The sequence below is a fragment of the Megalobrama amblycephala genome, linkage group LG1 (genome assembly GCF_018812025.1).
Source record: "Megalobrama amblycephala isolate DHTTF-2021 linkage group LG1, ASM1881202v1, whole genome shotgun sequence".
Lineage (NCBI taxonomy): Eukaryota > Metazoa > Chordata > Actinopteri > Cypriniformes > Xenocyprididae > Megalobrama > Megalobrama amblycephala.
The window spans coordinates 12,182,697-12,205,183 of NC_063044.1; the positions used below are offsets into that span (position 1 = coordinate 12,182,697).

The 22,487-nt window shown below is 39.8% G+C and overlaps 1 protein-coding gene across 1 annotated transcript; it reads right to left on the reverse strand.

Moving 5' to 3' along the window:
* Positions 1-1,390: 1,390 nt before the first annotated feature.
* LOC125263475 (stonustoxin subunit beta-like) lies at positions 1,391-20,786 on the reverse strand. Its single transcript, XM_048182469.1, has 3 exons — positions 20,629-20,786; positions 3,122-3,168; positions 1,391-2,964 (listed from the first exon to the last, which is right to left on the reverse strand). The coding sequence occupies exons 2-3, from the start codon at positions 3,141-3,143 to the stop codon at positions 2,423-2,425; spliced, it is 564 nt and encodes a 187-aa protein (XP_048038426.1). The 5' UTR covers positions 3,144-3,168; positions 20,629-20,786; the 3' UTR covers positions 1,391-2,422.
* Positions 20,787-22,487: the final 1,701 nt, after the last annotated feature.

The following is a 22,487-nucleotide window of genomic DNA, read 5'->3' on the forward strand; positions in this document are numbered from 1 at the left end:
GCATGTGAAAAGTTTAACTGTTTTTTTTTCACTACTTCAAAATACACGAAAACACTGTTGAATCCTTTACAGTTACTGTACAAATAAAAACAACATTATATAGGCAAAGACAATATAATTACATAACCTCAGTGAATAACTGTACATGATGAATTCAGTTGTATGCGCAAGCCTTACAAAGCATAAATCTGTGTTCATATTTCAGAAAAATCATTGTGATATTTGTAATATAAATGCTGATGATCTGATCTGATATTCACTACTGTAATTAAGATGAACGTAACTTTAATAAGCAGGACTTCAAACAAATAAGTATCTAATAGTGCTGTCAACCGATTAAAAAAATAACTAATTAATCACATTTATCCCATATTGTGATAATTTCAAATTTAATTAAATGAATGTAAAAAAACAACAACATAAAAGACAGTCTATGTTTGAAACATTTGTTCAATGTCATCTTTTTATGAAAGAAGGTCAGTATCACCGATAACAATACTGCTACTGATGTCTTCTAGATTTTTTCTCAATTTTAGTCATGATTATAGCCATTCAGCATTACAGTATAATTGAAAGATATCAATTTGAACATTGGTGGGGCTAAATTACATATTTGTAGAACTGTGTTTACGAAATGAGGCAATGGTGTAGAGTTACATTCAAGCTATTTTAAGGCATGAAGAATTTTTTTTCAAGGGAAAAAAAAACATATAAATATGTCATTTTGATGATCAAAGATGAGTTTTAAGGGATTCAATGATTGACTTCGGGTGATTTTAAGTGCTGTGATCTGAGAACTACAATGATATCAACCCAAAACGCCCTCAACCTCTGAATCAGCCAATAGTGAGTCACAGCAGCACGACACCAGTCATTTCATGTGATTATAATACAATCATTCAATTAAGACACTTAATAATTATATATATATATTTAAAAATAGCTTTGCATTGTGTAAAATGATCATGAATAAGGTGATGCTGTTGAATCAGTTTGATTCTCTTCATTTACAGTTGAAGCGATGAAGTGAACATGAGCTTCTTCATCAACGGCTCCAACAACTTCAGAGAAGCCTGAAATCCTCATTAAAGTGGTCTGAAGATCAGCTGGAAGCTCAATGAACTGCTGTACAGAAGTGGAAGTGAAGTGAAGTCTGGCCTGGGAAAATTGACATCTTCAACCCTTTATCCAAATATTATATATTATCCATATATTATATAAAAAAAGATTTTGTAATATATTGCATATATTGTGCTTGGAGTCAATTGATTTATTTATGATAACTCAATGAAACATCAAATTGGCCATGCAGGCTGTCATATATATACACACACACACACACACAATGGTAATTTAAAGTGCTTCACATAAAAAAAAGAAAAAAAAAAGAGAAAAGAATAAAGCTGTACATGTAGCATTAATTTGTCAGAAAATACATGACGTAAGTTCAGTGTTTGTTTCTCCTCATATGTTGATGGTTTAATTCAATCTCTTTGGGCACTTCTGTATGTTTGGAGCCTCAATAGAGCTGTTTGACTGTGAACTGATGGACCGTCATCATCGCTGATAAACATCATTATTACTCTCGTTTCTGCAGTTACAGCAGCGATTTATAGAGCGGGAGAAGTTATCACATTTATTACAAATCAACATTTACTTTAAACATTTTAGACTTTTAGTTCATGTTTTTATTCAAAAAAGAACAAACATGATTATGTTGCTAGGGGTGGTTGCTAGGGTGTTGCAGTGATACACAGAACCGTTGTGTGAAGCGATCAAAGTTGTGATTTATCATGAAGAAAACTAAAGTCATTTCACCCGGCGGCCATCTTTGATTCACCTCTATTTCAGTCATGTGACTGCAGCTCCTGATATCTCTGAATGAGGAAACCAATCAAAATTCTCCAAAGCTGTTGACTAAGATAATGATTAAATGTCATATTTGAAATCACCAATGAAATCTGACAACAACTGCATCATTAATGTGTTTTCTTCTGCTCAAATAGTGTTAAAAAACTTTATTTTTCAGGCTGATCAGCAAAAACACTGACTATAGCAACTATAGCAACCAGAGCTTCCAGCAGCTTCAGTGATGCGATGACTTTATCAATCACTGATTGGCTCTTTTGTTTGAACTTTCTCCCATTCATAGTAATACGAGTGTTTTCTATATTACATAATCTTTCTATATGTTATATATTATTATTTGTCACAGACTCATTTACTTTTCTGTTCAACAGTTCCTCTGTATTAGATTCAATCCAAACTCTCTAATTGAACATTAAAACAACAAAACATGTAAAAACACTGAAATGAACGACAGCACAGAGAGACAAACGTTCAGCATTAATGAAAATAGATCAACTGTGTAACACATAATTAGTATAATTATGCATAATTATTTTTTTACAGTGTGTGTCAGTCAGTGTTGTTTAATGTGACACAGAGACACTGAAGAGTCTGAATAATAAACCATAAATCCAGCACAGAGGGGTTGATCAGTGAATGTGTGTGTGAATGTGTGTAAGTGTGTGAGTGTGTGTGTGTCAGAGACGCTGTAGAAGGACAGAGTGCCGGCCGACACGTCCACAAACATTCCTGCTCTCTTACTGACTGAAGAAGAAGATACGACAGTTTCCTTCTTATTGTGACGGACAGTGAATCTGTGATCAGAGCAGATCAGACTCCAGGACTTCTCATTCAGTCCAAACACACAGTCACTCCCTCCTTTCCTCTTGATTCCTTTATAAGCCACTGATATTTCAGCATCTCCACTCCATTCAGCCTCCCAGTAACAGCGTCCAGTCAGAGTCTCTCCACACAGAACCTGTTCCCACACATCAAATCTCTCTGGATGATCAGGATACGACTGATACTGTCCCACACGCGTCACCTTCCTGTTCTCCTCAGACAGAACGAGTTCAGGGTTCACTGTGTTTGGATCCAGTGTGAGATCACAGGCGTCTGAACACAAGAACAACATTTACAAAGATATATTATATTATATTATCAATAATATTATATTATTATAAAGATTGTCAAGAGAAACTCTGAGCAGAAAGATTGAAGAAGAGCAACATTTACAACAACAAACACTCAAACTGTGAGATTGACAACTTACATTTGTGTAATCCTGGTGTCATCCTGAACTCTCCTCCGTGATCCACTCTAGAAACACACACACACACACACACACACACACACACACACACACAGAGAGAGAGAGAGAGAGAGAGAGAGAGTGTCTATTAAAGTCTGTATTTCACAAACACAGAGAAATTTATCTTTTTAAGACCTAACAGTTGACATAGCAACCATTCAGAGCACCCTAGCAACCGTACAGCAGCATTAATAAGCCAAATGAGGATTGGCTCTATTGATTCGGGTGAACAACCAGTCTATAAACCTGATGAGAGCTTCGCTCACCATAGCAACCATACAGATTACCCTAGCAACCGTGTAGGAACATGAAAAGTGTATTAGAAAATACATAGCAACTAACTGGGACACATAGCAACCACCCAGGATACCCTAACAAACACCTAGTACTTCCCTAGCAACCATCCAGAATACCTAAGCATCTGCCTAGTAACACCCTAGAAACCATTAAAGACACCCTAGAAACCATCTAAAAATGCCTTACCAACCACAAAGCAACACTCTAGCAACCACCTGGAACATCTTAGCAACTGCCTAGTAATGCCCTAGCAAACACCTAAAATATACTAGCAACCACCTAGCAGCCACTCAGAACACCCTAGCAACCACCTAGCAACTCCCTAACAAACTCTCAGAACACCCTAGCAACCGCCTAATAACCACACAGAACACCCTAGCAACTGTGGGATGAAATGAATAAGCCATTTCTCAGCATCAGAACATTGTAGCATGCTAATTCATGTTAGCGATGTGGTAAAACAAATCAGGATCATGCTAGCAACATGCTCATTTTTGTTAGCGATGTGGTAAAACAAGTTAGGATCATGTTAACAACATGTTAATTCTTGTTAGCGATGTGGTAAAACAACTTAGGCTCATGCTAGCAACATGCTAATTTTTTTTAGCGATGTGGTAAAACAAGTTAGGATCATGCTAGCAACATGTTAATTCTTGTTACCGATGTGGTAAAACAAGTTAGGATCATGCTAGTAACATGCTAATTCATGTTAGCGATGTGGTAAAACAAGTTAGGATCATGCTAACAACATGCTAATTCTTGTTAGTGATGTGGTAAAACAAGTTAGGATCTTGCTAGCAAAATGCTAATTTTTGTTAGCGATGTAGTAAAACAAGTTAGAATCATGTTAACAACATGTTAATTCTTGTTAGCGATGTGGTAAAACAAGTTAGGATCATGCTAGCAAAATGCTAATTCATGTTAGCGATGTGGTAAAACAAGTTAGCATCATGCTAGCAACATTCTAATTCATGTTAACGATGTGTTAAAACAAGTTAGGATCATGCTAGCAACATTCTAATTTTTGTTAGCGACGTGGTAAAACAAGTTAGGATAATGCTAGCAACAGGCTAATTCATGTTAGCGATGTGGTAAAACAAGTTAGGATCTTGCTAGCAACATGCTAATTTTTGTTAGCGATGTAGTAAAACAAGTTAGGATCTTGCTAACAACATGCTAATTCATGTTAGCGATGTGTTAAAACAAGTTAGGATCATGCAAGCAACATGGTAATTTTTGTTAACGATGTGGTAAAACAAGTTAGGATAATGCTAGCAAAAGGCTAATTCATGTTAGCGATGTGGTAAAACAAGTTAGGATCATGCAAGCAACATGCTAATTTTTGTTAGCGATGTGGTAAAACAAGTTAGGATCTTGCTAACAACATGCTAATTCATGTTAGCGATGTGTTAAAACAAGTTAGGATCATGCTAGCAACATGCTAATTCATGTTAGCGATGTGTTAAAACAAGTTAGGATCATGTTAACAAAATGCTAATTCTTGTTAACAATGTGGTAAAACATAAATTAACATGTTGCTAGCATGATCCTAACTTGTTTTACCACATTGTTAAAATGTTTTAGAATGCCACAATGTTCTGATGCTGAGAAATGGCTTATTCATTTCATTGGTACCAGTGTGAAGGGCATGAAAGTGTCTCTGAGGTCATCTCAGGTTTCAATCGGTTCTCCAGGACATGAAGTCCATTGCGTAACTGTTGCAAAGTATATTCTTTTGCCTTTCCCCTCGATGTTGAAAGCCTGACTTGAGCTGTAGACAAACTGTTCAAATTCTACTGGCTGTGCAATCTTCAGTATCTGTGCCAACTGTCTTCTGTTTTTTTTTTTTTTTAGTATACAGTATACAGCGATCAGGCTCGCACACACACTGCACTTAATGTTCCAGGCAGGAGCACACTTACGTCATATACAACGTATATATTTTTGTATGGAAGAAAACAGGAAGAAATGCACTTTCACTAAGATACTGCCAAATATATTTATCATTTATAGCAGCAATTTTCACTTGCACATATCAGAGGATTATTGCAAAAGTAGCTGACGTTAACGGAGGAATTTACAGCTTTACTCACAAACTACAATTCCTGTTCATCAATAAGGTGAGATCCAGACCCTCTATAAACCTAAATACAATGAAAGTCCCTTTAAGAAAAGTCATTTCACTCGGCAGCCATCTTTGAAACGCCTCTCGGGCATTCAAGTGCAGCTCCTATCTCTTTGAATGGGGAAACATCAAATTCTCCAAAGCTATTTGCCAAGCTTTCGATTAAATTTCATATTTGAAATCACCAATGAATTCTGACAACAACTGTCTCATAATTTTTTTTTCCCAAATGCTCAAATCATGACAAAAAAAGGCTGGATCAAGCTAATGCGCGTCTCTTGTGCCTCATTTCGGAGGCGCGGGTCTGACTGTTTCTATAGAAACCAGTGCTTCTAACGGCCGCTGCAGTGACGGGATGACTTTACCAGTCGGCGACTGGCTCTTATTTTGAAGGCGGTACTTATTCCTCCATATTGTGCGTTACACTTTCTCCCATTCAAAACAACAGGAGTGACATGTCTTGTGTTATTCTATAGTCTTTGATACAATCGAATTAATTACATTTCAATCATGACAACTCTCTAAAGATTGTTAGCATGGTAATGGATATGGCAATGTTAATATATTGGTGGAATAGATCTGCTACACTGCTGCTGAATTTCTACTGTTGTAGATTATTAGTCTAAGTACAGGAACTTGCTACTGCTAATACATACGCTGATATTCTGCTGTGAGTAAGACACAGTGCTTCTGCACAAATAGCATATATCAATAACCCATAGCAGATCTAAACAGGTGGAGCTGGGGACGGGCGAGGGTTTTAGAGGAACTCTGAAGTGCACTGCAAACTGCTATAGTGAATGTAACCAGCCATTTAAATGTGTGAGCAACAAGCTCATTGGCTGCAGATGTGACATGAACCAATCAGCTTGTGCCAGTAGTTAATGCTGTAATTATCATCAGCTTGCATTAAGACCCATCAGCCTGACCATCTAGAGTTTCATGACTGAACTATGTATTAATTGAAAAGTGTACTGTCCAAGTAGTAATGAAGATATTTGCAGTCGTAATGATGACAGTACACACACAAAGGTAGAAGATGTTCCATGCTCCAGCGCGGTTATCGTTCACACTGCATGCCGTGCTTGAGTGCAACTGAACGTGCTCTGGCCCACCTCTTCCAAGTGGGCCAGGGACAGAAAAACGAATCGCCTCCGGTATGGAAGGCTGGCCCGTGTGGTCAGATCCAACAGACGAGCTGCTAAAGCTCAAATTGCTCAAGAAGTTAATGATGGTTCTGATAGAAAAGAAGTTGCTGCTGTTCCCAAAGAAAGTTGACAAAAAAAATTGTCTATGGTATTTTTTGACTTATTTTTGAATTATTATGTAATATTTCCATTAATTAGATGTACATTTCAGACATCTTTGCTTTTATTAAAACAAATAGGTTAATAAACTAAAATCATTCAATTTGATTTCACATTTTTTTCTATTATGACATATCTTAAAGAAGGTATTTTACGCGAAATTCACTTTTATAAGGTGTTTGATCACAGATGTGTGTCCACAGTGTGTGTAAATTACCAGCCTATAATGGTAAAAATCCACCCACTCCTTTTTTTTTTTTAATAATCCCCATTAATCATTTTCAATCTCTCAGAACATGCTGTTTTATATTTCCCCCACTCCTACGTAAGAGTAGGGAAACCCTGCCCATGACTAGTGATGATCTGCCCTTTTAGCACAGACACACCCTGAGTGAGAAACAGAGACTGCCATTTCTGTTTACTCACTGTATCCGCTAGCTTGAAGATTACAATGTCTGTGCCAAAAAAAAAACATTTCAAATGTTCTCATCAGAGCCACTGAGGACACCTTGGTTGAATTTCATTTTTGAAGGAAGTGTGCCGGAGAATGTTGGTAAAATGTTCTATATTTCCGCAATGTAGGCTATATGAAACATTTGACTGCACACTCACTTGCAGAAAGTTTTATTGACCAATAAAACTTTCTGCAAGTGAGTGTGCAGTCAAATCTTTCATATACATTTAGATTTATCTTTCTTGACCTTCACCTCGGACAGAGTGCGTTTGTTTATGTTTTGATATATCTGGGCAAATAATTTTTACACATGACTGTTTCACCAAAGAGGGTCAGTACAACATTGGATTTGCAAAAAAGTTGTTCTGAAGGATGGGTCAATACCAATACTGCTCTAACTTCATATCCAGAACAAGTAAGAAAGGCACTTCATATTTTGTGAATGTTTGCAAATTTCCTTTTTTGAATAAGCTTTCTGAAAAAACAAAAAAAATAAAAAAAAATGAATCCCGCATACTATCAACTTGCAAAACAATAAAAAGACACTTTATTAGCAATGTTTCGATCGTAAGATCTTCATCAGGCATAAACATTGTATTCAAACTCCATTGTATTTAAAACATCATGAATCACAAAGAATTATCAATATCCAATCAAGATCAGTGATTAAATATTCATTAACACCACATCACATTATTAACTCAACAATTATATAATAAAAAAAAAAAGTGAGTGTGCCACCTAGAGGGGGCGATATTGAATTGCTCTTACAGAGACGTGAATTGTTCTGGATTTTTACTCTTCAGACTTTATCACCTATGGATATGAATGATGAAGCATTGTTTAATGTGATGTTATGAAATATGATCATTAGATATATGATATCATTAATAATACTCCTTTATATTTATTATATATATATATTCTATTTTATTATATAATTGTTGAGTTAATAATGTGATGTGGTGTTAATGAATATTTAATCACTGATCTTGATTGGATATTGATAATTCTTTGTGATTCATGATGTTTTAAATACAATGGAGTTTGAATACAATGTTTATGCCTGATGAAGTTCTTACGATCGAAACGTTGCTAATAAAGTGTCTTTTTTATTGTTTTGCAAGTTGATAGTGTGCGGGATTCATTTTTTTTGTTTTTTCATATTTTGACTTTACCAGTCTTCTTTCTTACGCACCTATCTATCACCTACAGGTGTGCGACGCTAATTATTCATTGAATAAGCTTTCTAGAATGCTGTACGGCTAATGTGGCTAAAGTTACCATAGTCTCCATGTAGCATATATTATCTGGCTCTGTGAGCATCCTACTACAGTTCCCACACGAGCACCTATACAAGAATTTATAGATTAATATGACAGCACATGCAAGTCGATGAGTTGAATCAATGTAACACCACAACAACTACATACATTTAACCACTAACCATTCAGAAACGTCCAGATGCATTCGAAAAGTTGCAACATGTAAGGCTGTTTTATTGACAGATTATGCAAAGCTTAAGTATAAGCTTAAAAGTATGCTAAAAGTGTAAAGGATTCTGCTATCTTCTGGAAGGGGGGCGGGGAGCAGCAGCTCATTTGTATTTAAAGGGACACACACAAAAACGGCACATTTTTGCTCACCCCCATATAGGGGCAAATTTGACAAGCTATACTAAATGATCTGTGGGGGATTTTGAGCTGAAACTTCACAGACACATTTTGGGAACACCAGAGACTTATATTACATCTTGTGAAAAGGGGCATAATATATCCCGTTTAAATTAAAATATGGTGAAAAACGTGTTAAACTGTAGGTATAAGTAATCTTACAGACAAGCTCATTCTCATTTTCATCATTCCCATCACCAAAACAGAATGTTTAGAAAACGTTCTTGGAACAAAAATATGTTATCTGTGTACATGAACCTTGCGTGTTGCATTCATATTCTGGGCTCATCTGCTTGCATGTATATGTATGTATAGTATTCATCATCAATAAGGTTTTCAACAGGGGGAATCCTGGAGTTTGACGTATGAGGTGCACAAGCGAAACAACAGAGAGCAATATAAGTATTTCAGAAATCCAATGTTTGTTCTGCTCAGCATCATTCTGCTGTTAATTCAGTCATTGGTACAGTTCTGACTACAGTCATTTATTGTAAATAATACTCTTTATTCCTGTAAATTGCAGGCATTTTTTTTTACAGCGTTCCGAACATAATTTGATGTGTTTTGTTTGTGTCAATCACACATTGTCCAGATTAATATAAAGTTTACTTTTAAGAATGCAAGACAACAGTATTTAACTGCAGAGCCGAAGCTCATGCAAATAATGCTGAAAAAGCAGTGAGACACGACACAACAGCTAAGAACATCCGACTAGCACGATTACATAGAAAAATAATGAAGAAGCAGTGCAACACAAAAACACGTTAAGTGTGACACAGCTGTTACTGCAAACAGTGAGGAGTAATGATGTCATTTTTGTCAGAAATGTATGATTGTGTTTCCTGACCTCTACATGCTTACATGTGTTAATCTCTCGCTTTGTTCACACAAAAGCCACTTCATAAATTGAACTCAAATTACTGTAAAACTGTTGGACTGACTTTGAAATTGCTGTTCACACAAGCATTGGCTTTCCGTATTTTTATTGTTTAGATGCCATTCACACATCAGCACCAAAATACCAATACATTTTGTAATGTCAGTCATCGGAAATGACCTTTAAATGCTGCACCATTTTTTTCATCTGCCCAGAACAGAGAATCTGTCCAGTTTGACCAAATTTTTGTGATTTCTAAATGTGATGGGAGTAAGGGACTGTTATCACATTTTTGCTTTTGTTTAATATAGACAGCACAAAGTAATTAAAAATCTTTGTAGACTTCTTACGTCAGTGATTCCTGACCTCATACATGCTTGCTTTGCTCACACAGAGCATCAAAACGGCAATTTATCAGTTATAATACAAATTTTCATCTCATACATGATCTCTATAAGGTAATTTACCAGTCATTTTCCAGAAAGGGCTGTATGTGTGAAAGCACGATATGATTGTCATGATAAATCATATTTTTAAAACACAAAATCCATGTACTTACTCATATTGGAGAATTAGAATAATATATATTTTCACATCTTGTTAAAAAGTTAATAAAAGGAATACATCAGTCATACAGCACCATTGTGACTGTGAAGTGTCACATGACAAGCTTGATGTGTCGCCATGGATAGAGGAATTCAATAGTTTAGAATTAACGGTATAATTAAAAAAAAAAAAAAGTTCACACCGCAGTCCATCAATGCCAGTTGATTCCTGACCTGCACCAAAAATAGTTTTCCACAAGCTACATCAAACATTAGTGGTTCACCTGTCAGGCAATTGTAATGAGTGATAGTTACCATTTGTACTATGCATTAAGTGGTCTTTTTAATTATTATTTGGTTGTATCCTTTGGTTGTTTTCTGTTAGTTTTGTTTCTTAGTCAAAGTTACTTTGTTAATGATTACATTTATTTGTATTCAGTGTTTGTATATTTTGATTTGTACTTCAACACTCCAGTAACCTGCATACTAAATGTGTTTACTCTACTGACTACCATTTTACTGACATCTTCTTACAAGTTTAGGTTTAATGCTGTCATTAAATATTTTGTCTCCTGTGGCTCATAAAAGCTGCTTCTCAAACTACAATTAAACAGAGCTAAATGACTTAAGAAAATAACTGGCCAACTTAGAACTTTATACCATGGTCTGTCCGAATATTCAACTCTAATTGGCTGGAAGGTGTGTGTTAAATCCATTTAATGTTCAGGTAGTTCCAGTCAGTCACCAGGCAGTTCCAGAAGCACACATACACAGACAGTCACTCACACACACTGAAACATTCAGGAGCACAGAAACTTGTTGCCCATGGTAACCCCCAACTTTCATTAATAAAATGGTTGAAAAGCTACTTTATATTTCTCAGCAATTAGGTGGTAACATCACCATTTATGAAGAAATTACACTCACAGCTTTACTATTAGTAGTGAGATGGTGCTAAGATGCAAATAATATACACATGCAAAATCTCTCTCTCTCTCTCTCATGCTATTTTTTAAAATATTGATTAAATGTAATCTTTCTGCAGTCTGATTTAAAGAATGCAGAATACTAGATCTAACAACACAAAGCCAAAAAAACAAACAAAAATGAAAATTTTACCCTTCCAGTCAAATTTTATGCTGCAAACACCAATGACAGCTTTAACTTGTCAATGCGAGACATCTCCAGTTTGGGGGCGTGGCTACGCCTTCCCAACCCGTCCCGTTGGCTCATTCGGACAATCAGACTCGGCTACGCGATTCAGTTCGCCAGGCGTCCCCCCAGGTTCAGTGGCGTTCTGTTCACCTCGGTGACAGGTCCCAACGCCTCTGTCCTGGGGGCGGAGATTGCGGTTCTTTTGGCGAAGGACGCAATAGAGCCTGTCCCTCAAGCCGAGATGAAGTCTGGGTTTTACAGCCCTTACTTCATAGTACCCAAGAAAGGTGGGGGGTTACGACCAATCCTCGATCTGCGTGTCTTGAATCGGGCCCTTCACAAGCACCTGTTCAAGATGCTCACGGTGAAACGCATTCTCACGTGCGTTCATGCCCAGGATTGGTTTGCAGCAATAGACCTGAAGGACGCGTACTTTCATGTCTCGATCCTGCCTCGACACAGACCGTTCCTATGCTTTGCGTTCGAGGGGCGGGCATATCAGTACAAGATCCTACCCTTCGGGCTGTCCCTGTCTCCTCGCGTCTTTACCAAAGTCCTTGCCCCGCTCAGGGAAGTGGGCGTTCGCATCCTCAACTACCTCGACGACTGGCTCATTCTGGCCCAGTCCCGAGAGCAGTTGTGCGAACACAGGGACCTGGTGCTCAGTCACCTCAGCCAGTTGGGGCTTCGGGTCAACTGGGAAAAGAGCAAGCTCTACCCCGTGCAGAGCATCTCTTTTCTCGGTGTGGAGCTGGACTCGGTCAACATGACAGCACGTCTCACCAACAAGCGTGCACAGTCGGTGCTGAACTGCCTGAATTCGTTCTCGCGTAAAATAGCGGTCCCACTGAAACAATTTCAGAGGCTCCTGGGGCATATGGCATCCGCAGCCGCAGTCACGCCGCTCGGATTGCTCCATATGAGACCGCTTCAGCACTGGCTTCACGACCGAGTCCCGAGGTGGGCATGGCACCGCGGCTCACTCCGGACGTTCAGCCCGTGGTCGGACCTTGCTTTTCTGCGGGCCGGTGTACCCCTAGTACAAGTGTCCAGGCATGTTGTTGTCACAACAGATGCCTCCACCACCGGCTGGGGTGCCATATGCAGTGGCCAGTCGGCGTCGGGCTCCTGGACAGGACCCCATCGCCATTGGCATATCAACTGCCTCGAGTTGCTGGCAGTACTCCTTGCTCTGTGCCGGTTTCGACCGCTGTTGCAGGGCAAGCATGTACTGGTCCGGACGGACAACACATCGACTGTAGCGTACATCAACCACCAGGGTGGTCTACACTCCCGTCGCATGTCGCAACTCGCCCGCCATCTCCTCCTGTGGAGTCAGCGCCGACTCAGGTCGCTGCGCGCCTCCTACATCCCAGGCGAGCTCAATCGTGCGGCCGACGCGCTCTCACGACAGCTCACGCTCCCGGGGGAATGGAGACTCCACCCCCAGGCGGTCCAGCTGATATGGAGCCGGTTCGGGGAGGCACAGGTGGACCTGTTCGCCTCTCAGGAATCCGCCCATTGCCAGTTGTTTTATTCGCTGACCGAGGGGACCCTCGGCACGGACGCACTGGCACACAGCTGGCCCCGGGGCCTACGCAAATATGCGTTTCCCCCAGTGAGCCTCCTTGCACAGACACTGTGCAAGGTCAGGGAGGACGAGGAGCAGGTCTTGCTAGTTGCGCCATACTGGCCCAACCGGACCTGGTTCCCGGAACTCATGCTCCTCGCGACAGCCCATCCCTGGCGCATCCCCCTTTCTCAGGGGCAGGGCACCATATGGCACCCACGTCCTGATCTCTGGAACCTCCACGTGTGGCAGACTTGAGTGGCCTACCGCCCGCGGTAGTTGACACCATCACTTCGGCCAGAGCCCCCTCTACGAGGCGCGCTTATGCCATGAAGTGGAGTCTGTTCGTTGAGTGGTGTTCTTCCCACCGGGAAGACCCCCGGAAATGCCCGGTCGGTGTTGTGCTTTCCTTCCTTCAAGAGGGGTTGGAACGGAGGCTGTCCCCTTCCACCCTGAAGGTCTATGTGGCCGCCATCGCAGCGCATCACGATGTGCTTGATGGCAAGTCACTAGGAAAGCACGACCTGATCATCAGGTTCCTCAGAGGCGCCAGGAGGTTAAATCCCCCTAGGCCTTGCCTCATTCCCTCCTGGGACCTCTCTGTTGCCCTCTCGGGCCTCCGGAGAGCTCCCTTCGAGCCCCTTGAGTCAGCTGAGCTGAAACATCTGTCTCTCAAGACAGTGCTCCTGACCGCGCTCGCCTCCTTCAAGAGGGTTGGGGACCTGCAAGCATTTTCGGTCAGCGATTTGTGCCTGGAATTCGGGCCGGACTACTCTCACGTGATCTTGAGACCCCGGCCTGGATATGTGCCCAAGGTTCCCACCACTCCCTTCCGGGACCAGGTGGTGAACCTGCAAGCACTGCCCCCGGAGGAGGCAGACCCAGCCCTTGCGTTGCTGTGTCCCGTTCGTGCTCTGCGCATTTACGTGGACTGCACGCAGAGCTTCAGAAGCTCTGAGCAGCTCTTTGTCTGTTTTGGAGGTCAGCAGAAGGGAAAGGCTGTCTCCAAACAGAGGTTGGCCCACTGGATAGTGGATGCCATCGCCTTGGCGTACCAGTCCCAAGGCGAGCCGTGCCCCCTCGGGTTGCGAGCTCACTCCACTCGGGGTGTTGCTTCTTCCTGGGCGTTGGTGCACGGCGCCTCTGTTGCAGACATCTGCAGAGCTGCAGGCTGGGCGACACCGAACACATTCGCGAGGTATTATAATCTCCGAGTGGAACCGGTGTCCACCCGTGTGCTTTCTACTCGTAGATAGCCATGGGTGTTCGCTTGCTGTGCCATTTCCCTCGGGAGTTCCTCCTGCATCCTGCGGCAGCCAGACGCGGCAGAGGCGTCCGGCGCTAGGTCCAGTACTCGTGTGTATGCCCAGCTGGTCTGCCCTTGTACTGGACTAGATGCCCATATGCTGTGATTCCCCTCGGGTAATCCCATATGTGTTTGTCCACGGTAAGGTTTCCCTGTTGGTAAACCCGTGTCTTTCCCCGGGTGGCTTCGTTTTGCCCTATCTCTGATTGCTAGTCGTTCCTCAGAGATCAGAGATCTTCCATATGCGTTACTGTTCTCAGACCAGTCCATATGTGTTTTCCACACATTACCTCCCTTCGGGCAAGGTGTGGTCTCCGTAGCTTTCCCCTCCTCAGGGAACGCTTTCCTGGCGTTTTTGTCGTTGCTGAAAAACGTGGGATTGAGTTCTGAAGCACTCTTCCCCGTGGGTAGGAACAGCAGCTTCGACTTCTCCACGGTAACGCCCTGTCCTCTCCATCCCACCGGTATGGAAGACATTCCTGGGCTTACTCTGGGCGCTGGAGGGTTGCGAGTATGGGCCGCACTTGCATTGGCACGCCTCAGCATGCCAGCATCTGCCTCCCTAACACTTGTAACGTGGTTCAGGTGCTATGGCGCTTTCCACGGGACCCCATTACGTCAGTATCGAATTAATGTCAAACGTGACTGACTGAATGGGAACGTCTAGGTTACTACTGTAACCCCCGTTCCCAGAAGAAGGGAACGGAGACGTTACTTTCCCTGCCATAGCTTTGAGTCACCGCTGAGCGGTGGGGAACGAACAGTTTTAGGACCCTAGACCAGATATGTTGAATGAAAGACCAGGAGTCAGAGATGCAATCAATCGAAGAAATTTTACTGAAAAACAGTTTGCAGTTTCATCAGCAGAAGTCAGCTTCAGGTCTCACAAGGAGTTCGTAGGCCGCTCTGCATACATTCACATTTCCACAACAATTATACTCTAACAGAGACTACTAACTACGTCATTACTAAGGTAAAAAGGATTCTGATTGGTTAAGAGAAGATAGACAAGATTAGAAGTTTTCAGATAGTCAGAAGCGTATCTCCAGGCGTCAAGAATCTGACGAAGGACCCCTAGATTTAGGGACTGGATGTCCCTTTAAGGTCGTGAGATGGCGTCTCTCTGTCTCCAGCTCGAACTACCAATTGTCCAGACCTGCACAGATTATTAGCACACATACACAGATACACAGCTTCACATCTTCTCCAAGGTTGAAATCAGCCCAGGCTCTAGACTGTAAACAGGAAGGTTTCTCAAAACATAAGATAACATGTTCCAGTTCTGTAGAGAATTACATATAATATTCATCTTTATTCTTTAGAGAAGGACATAGAGACAGGATAACACTGTAAAATGAGAAAAAGTCACGTAGTCCAGATACTAGGGTGACCTTGGTGAGAGTGTCTCCAAATGGACAGACAAAGACACAGACATCAGCAGAACTTCTGAAAAGAACATTTCAACAGCCACATGATCATTCTATGGATGTATATAAAACAATTCACTCAAATCCGTTTAATAATAAAAGAGGTTACATATTGATTATTGATTATCACTCTTATTATAATCACTCATGTCAATCATTCAAAAAGGATATATAGTGAAGAGGCAAGGGAATTTTGATTATCTCCCTTTATATCTATCTCGGCTCCTCAGCAAAAATATGAATGAAGGTGAGTATGCCAGCCCTATTTATACCCAGATGCCGGGGGAGGGGCCCAGCATGTAAATCTCACAGGCCAATTCCCATTGGCTTGTTTTGTATCCTTGGAGGTGATTGGGCTCCCTAGCGAGACCCCATTACGTCAGTATCGACGTAACGTCGAACGTGACTGACTGAATGGGAACCACAGCAACAGAACGGAAGTGAGGGGCGGGGCTTAACAGTCACATTTGCGCTACCCATACGTGTCATTTTCTTTTGTTAAATATAAGTTGTTTTTACATGGATTTTGATCGGATCGATGTCTACAATATTTAACAACAACACTTTTAAATACGGTCACTTTACTGTTCATATATGCGTAAGATATCATGATGTACAATGAGGATTTTTAATTACCATGTTAATTGATAATACAAACTATGATTTGTTAGTCCATAAGGCATGAACTAATTTGTATAAACTGTGAACAAATACTTTTAACCATATAATTTTGAAAATATATTAATAAATGTGTAACCATAGATATAGTAGAATCTCTCCCTTGACTGTATGTGATATTTCCGTATGTTCATGTTGTGAACTTGTGACAAATCGTATAAAGACACGGAGGTATGGACATTTAATGTCAAAATATAGGCCTACATGTATTTAATCATTGCAAATCCTTGAACACACGAAACATGCATTTAAGCCAATGAGACATTTAACAACAGAAGGTGTATACAGTGAGTGTATGATATTTCTGTCATGATGTGGTGAACGAAATTATATTTATATATTTATATTAAGTGTTTTTATGCTATAGGCTATTGAATCTGTTCACGTCATTCACATTTTATCATTAAAGATTTTTTTTTTTTTTTTTGCATTTGTCAAAGATATTTATTGTGTTAATATTAAATAAATAGTATTAATTAATAAAACGTATTCATTTCATTTTCAGGGATGAAAAGACAGGTTTTTCTGCATAAATGCCATGATATGGGTTTATAATTTTTAAGTGTTTTAAGATGATTATTTGTTGTTTGCTTGTTTTTATTTTATTATGAGCAGTTTAAATATGTTTTAAACCTATTATTTTAGAAATGTTTTTTAAATATCCTATTTTTTTTCATACAGAGAAACACGGTTCACTTGTTCAAGGCTTTTTTTAATGGTTATTTTTATTTGACATTAAATAGCCTATAGGATACATAATCTAAGTATTATTTGTAACAGTTTGAACGAAGGAAATAATACAATATGCAGTCTAATGGGAAACACTACATGTTACATATTTATTAATATATGTTTGAATTAATACAAAAAACTTGTATAGTTGTAGTATCTTTGAAGTAAACAATTAACTAAAGTGTTTGTATCCATTAACATTAAATCTTCTCATGTGGAGGATATAATACTATCACATATAGTCAAACGGGAAACACTTTACAACACAAATTAATTAATATTTTTTAAAATAAATATGCCGTATGGTTGTAGCCTATATCCTCGAAGTATAAACTACTGTGTTTGTATCCATTCATTGACATTAAGCATGACCAACAGGCTGTTTTAAATATTTGCTCTTTGTACATCATGATATCTTATGCATATTATATGAAAAGAAAAGTGACTTTATTCAAAAGTATTGTTGTTAAATATTATAGACATCGATCCGATCAAAATCCATAAAAACAACTTATATTTAACAAAAGAAAATGACACGTATGGGTTGCGCAAATATGACTGTTAAGCCCCACCCCTCACTTCCTTTCTGTGGCTGCGGTTCTGAAACTGCTGGTGCTGCGGGTCTGCAGCTGGATACTATTGGTCAATGCTGGAATATAATAATTTTGACTTTGATAAGAAAAAAAATTTCAGGAACAGACTACTTAAGTGTAGTTGCAGCACAATCCAAAACATGCTGGTAAATAAAGACAAGAAATCTTTAAAGGTGGTTTCCTTTAACACTGTTTGGAAGTTAGTTGAGCCGACACCAACAACAAACATGTAACAAATCAGTGTTTGGGGTGTATGACGGTCGAGGAGAGATTTGAAGAAAAACAGAGAGAGAGATACGGAAAGAGAGATGAGACACAATATAAAAGAGCTCAAAAAAATATCAATGGAATGAAGGTTTATGACTAGGCAAGAGCTTTAAGACCTGTGTTAAAGGGGGTGGGGGAATGCTATTTCATGTATTCTGACTTATTTACACTGTTAAAGATTTGGATTCTCATGCTAAACATGGCCAAAGTTTCAAAACACGAGTTGGACGAATGACGAATATATCTGTGCCAAAAATTGTCTTCCAAATCCTTACAGGATTTGGGGTCTTTTTTTCGAGTATGGGCCTGAGTGATGTAAACGGGGGCAGAATTCCTCGTACGGGCACTTTTCCCAGAAAAGCGCACACATACACGTCATCGACCAGAGCGAGAGAGCAAGAGCACACTCATTAACACACGTTCGGGTTTACAGAAGTCGTCGGCAGCGCTGCACAGGTCACGGGACTTCACGAAATCAACAATGTCACCAAAGAAGTGTGTTTTTGGTTGTGAGGGAAAGATAACCTTGCTTCCCAAAGATCCCAGTGTTAAGTAGAGCTGAGATTTTTGTGCTCCCGCAATAAATTAATGCGCTCTTGACATTTGTTATTAAAATAACCATAAAAACTGATAGCTGCAATCACTTTTTTATTGGTTAAAATTAGGGATTCAACAATACCATTTTTTAAGCACCGAGTACAAGTACCGATACATTTTTTTCTAGTACTCGCCGATACCGATGCCTATACATTTATTAATTTCTCTCTCTCTTTTTGATGTTGCTGTTTTCCCAAGCACAACACAGTGAGACTAATGAATGTAGGACAGCTTCTTTATTATTACTCTAATGAAAAAAGTAATAATTTTTATGTGCTTGTCACAAACTTAAAGAACAAAATTTCACAGTGTCCAATAACCTTCAAAGGGCATAATTACCAATACAAATATAAATATATATAAGTTGTTATATAAAAAGACATTTACAAACAAATTACAAACAATATAAAAAATACTATAGAGATACAAATTAAATAAACTTGTTTTTAAGATACAGTAGGTTTATTTTCCATGTATACATTTATTTAACATATTTTGTTGTTTTATTAACATTAATGACAAATATAGGCTACGGTCCCTTTAAGACCGAATCCATGGATACTGACACATATCCTGTTTTCACCCAAATGTTTACGTATACTTAAGCCATAACTGACTGTATTTACGCAAGATACTCCACACGATAGACATTTTGACGACTATGTGTGCATTTGACAATTCAGGCGCAAGGAGAACTGATCGCGCACAAGAAAGAGAGAGAGCATGTGCGAGAGAGAGAGCACTTCTGGTCTGTGTCATTCAGCGCGATTCCACCTATCCCGCCTATCCTGCCTTCACTAATTGATAGCGAATTGTGATTGAAAACATGCAGTTTGCAATGTGTGTGTTGTCATCATTCATTTTGAAGTCTTTTTGAAGTCTCACCTCTGATGCTGTCATTGTTTCTGCTGCCGGTGTCTCTGTGCATGGAAAATTCTGTCAGTTATGTCACGTGAAGTATCGGCCTTTGGTATCGGGGGTGTTTTTACGAGTATGAGTACAAGTACATGAGTTTAGTATCGGGCCAATACCAATACTGGTATTGGTGCATCCCTAGTTAAAATTAATGGAGAATATCTCATGTTTTTCCGAGGCTGCTCGAACCCTCAGGCACTTATGGTTTTATATACAAGGCCCAGTTCCATGCTAGATTTACAGATCGGTTGAAACTAAAAGATGGAGTGGTCACAGCAATAATGATCCCAGTCATGAGTCGGAAACCGCAGGTAGTGAGTAAAACTGCTTCAAATGTCTGTTTTGTTGGCAATAGGCGCCTAAGTGCATATAATGTAAACAACACAAATGTAGTGAATTCATAAATCCGTTATTCATCATTCACTATTCGCTATATTCATAATAGTGATTCAAAAGTTATCCAGGGATAATTCGATGGTGTATTGTGTGAGTTTAAATACATCTGTTTAGCTGACCATTGATAGCTTGCAGCCGATCTCTACTCAAAAGCTGCGCGTGCTTGTGACAGCTCATCACTCTATCTCCGTTCACATGTCACGCCTCCAGGTGCTTGGCTGCTTGCGGAAATACTTGGTACAGCATATGTATCTTTTATAAATATGATAAAACTAAAGACTTTTTGGAGATATGAAGGATGCATATCTCCAAAAAGGTTTGAGTGTCAATGATTGTCTGGAGCTGCTGTGCTGTTGCCAACTAACAAAAAACTCTAGTTTGTATTTACTCTTGTGTACTGTACATAAACGTTTTATATATTTAAGCAAGTTGGGCTTTCTATGCACTTTTTTTTGCGAGAACCAAGGAAACGTCTCTTGAAAACCACAAAAACAATTAAATGCAACCATTTTCCTGTACACAGCAGACATGATGGTGGTTCCTGATCAACATACATGAGTTTGTCCAGATGGTTGAGTGCTTCAGAAAGCAGCTTCAGTGCTGATTCTCCTGGGTGATTGTAGCTCAGATCCAGCTCTCTCAGGTGTGAAGGGTTTGAACTCAGAGCTGATACCAGAGCAGCACAACCTTCTTCTGTCACCAAATACTGTGATAATCTACAACAACAGCAAGCGTTAATGTAATGGAAAGATATACAATATAGTAACCAACAGGGCAACCGGTTGGCCATATCTCTGACAATCATTCTTAAGCCCAGTTCACACAGGAGCAGAGCAGAAGAAGAACGCAATTTGAGGTTGCAAGTGACGCGTGTGCTGTCATACTACCAGTGTTTCACATGCAGAAACTGCAACGGGGTGGGCGCTATACCAGTATGAAAGTGACTACTGGTATTATGTTGTGCTATGATATAGATTTTGCTATACTGTGGATGCTGTTAAATATTCATGAATTCTAATTATATATTTATATTGTTTTGTTCAATTTTGTACTCTTTACAACTTTTAACACTACGAATGATGATACAAAGTCGAGGATGAAGGTTTAACTTTTTGTCCCCTACCATGTCCAATGCCTTACTACACAGGCATTAGTAATCAAACACGGAGAACATTGTAACAGTCCAAATTAATAGAGCACAAACGGCCTACTCAAAAACACAACAGCAACAAAACAAGCGTGCATATAGGCCAGGGGTAGGCAAGTTTGGTCCTAGAGAGACGCTGTCCTGCAGAGTTTAGCTCCATCCCTGAAAAAAAACCTTCAGCTGCCTATAGCCTTAGTAATCCTGAAGAGCTTGATGAGCTTGTTTAGGTGTTTTATTAAGGTTGGAGCTAAACTCAGCAGGACAGCGGCTCTCTAGGACTGAACTTGCCTACCCCTGATATAGCCAATAGGGCTGGGAGAAAAAAAAAAAAAATCGATGCATTGATGCAACTATTCTGAGCTGAACCACAGATGTGCGCTGTATCTGCTTGGTGCGTGTCCACTGGCACGGAGGAGAGTGAGCGTTTTCAAGTAATTCCTACTGAAGTTGAGCGTTAAGCTTGAAAAGTTCGGAAAACACATTACATTTGCAGGATTCATTGCACAGGGTATGAGAGATCTGAGAGAAACGCATGTTTTGCTTGATGTTACTCTTGCAGTTGGTGGTCTCGCCCACCGATAGGCCTATTTTCCGCACAAATGTTCTACGAAGCCATCATTTATATTGTTTGGAATGCCGTGGACTTCTATATTAAAAATATGAAATTCACTGACAGAAGGCTGCTTTCGAATTCAAATTCTCAGGTGCGCTTTGTGTTGCACATGCAGCTGTGTGCGACTAGTGCTTAAATGTACTTCTTCTCAAAATGCTTTTATGACGTGAAAATAATATAAACACAGTCAGTTATGTCATTAATCATTAAACAGACAGGACAGAAACATATTTCAAAAGAGATCTGTGCATTAGTCTGGATGCAGCTTTTTATATCTCCCGCTATGTCATCAGTAATAATCAAACAACCGTAAAGCTGTGTAATGACTGAGGCAAATCAGACACAATTATTGGTTAGTTAACCAATAGTTTTAAGCTCACTCTGGAGTCTGTCCCCATCCCCCGGGAAGTTTTCAGTTACAAGTTTATTGCGCTGAGGAATGTGGTTGCCGCATGGAGAACAGAGTAGAGACACAGAAAATCTGCATCTTCCCTGCATTTTCCACACAGAACACAGACTCTATGGCATTAATGTATAGACAGACTGTGCTATATATGATTCCTTCTCAGGAAATGGTATCCATTATTACTGATGTTGTATTGTACTCATTGTATTTACATGTTTGATGATTGTTAAATGTTATGACCTGCACG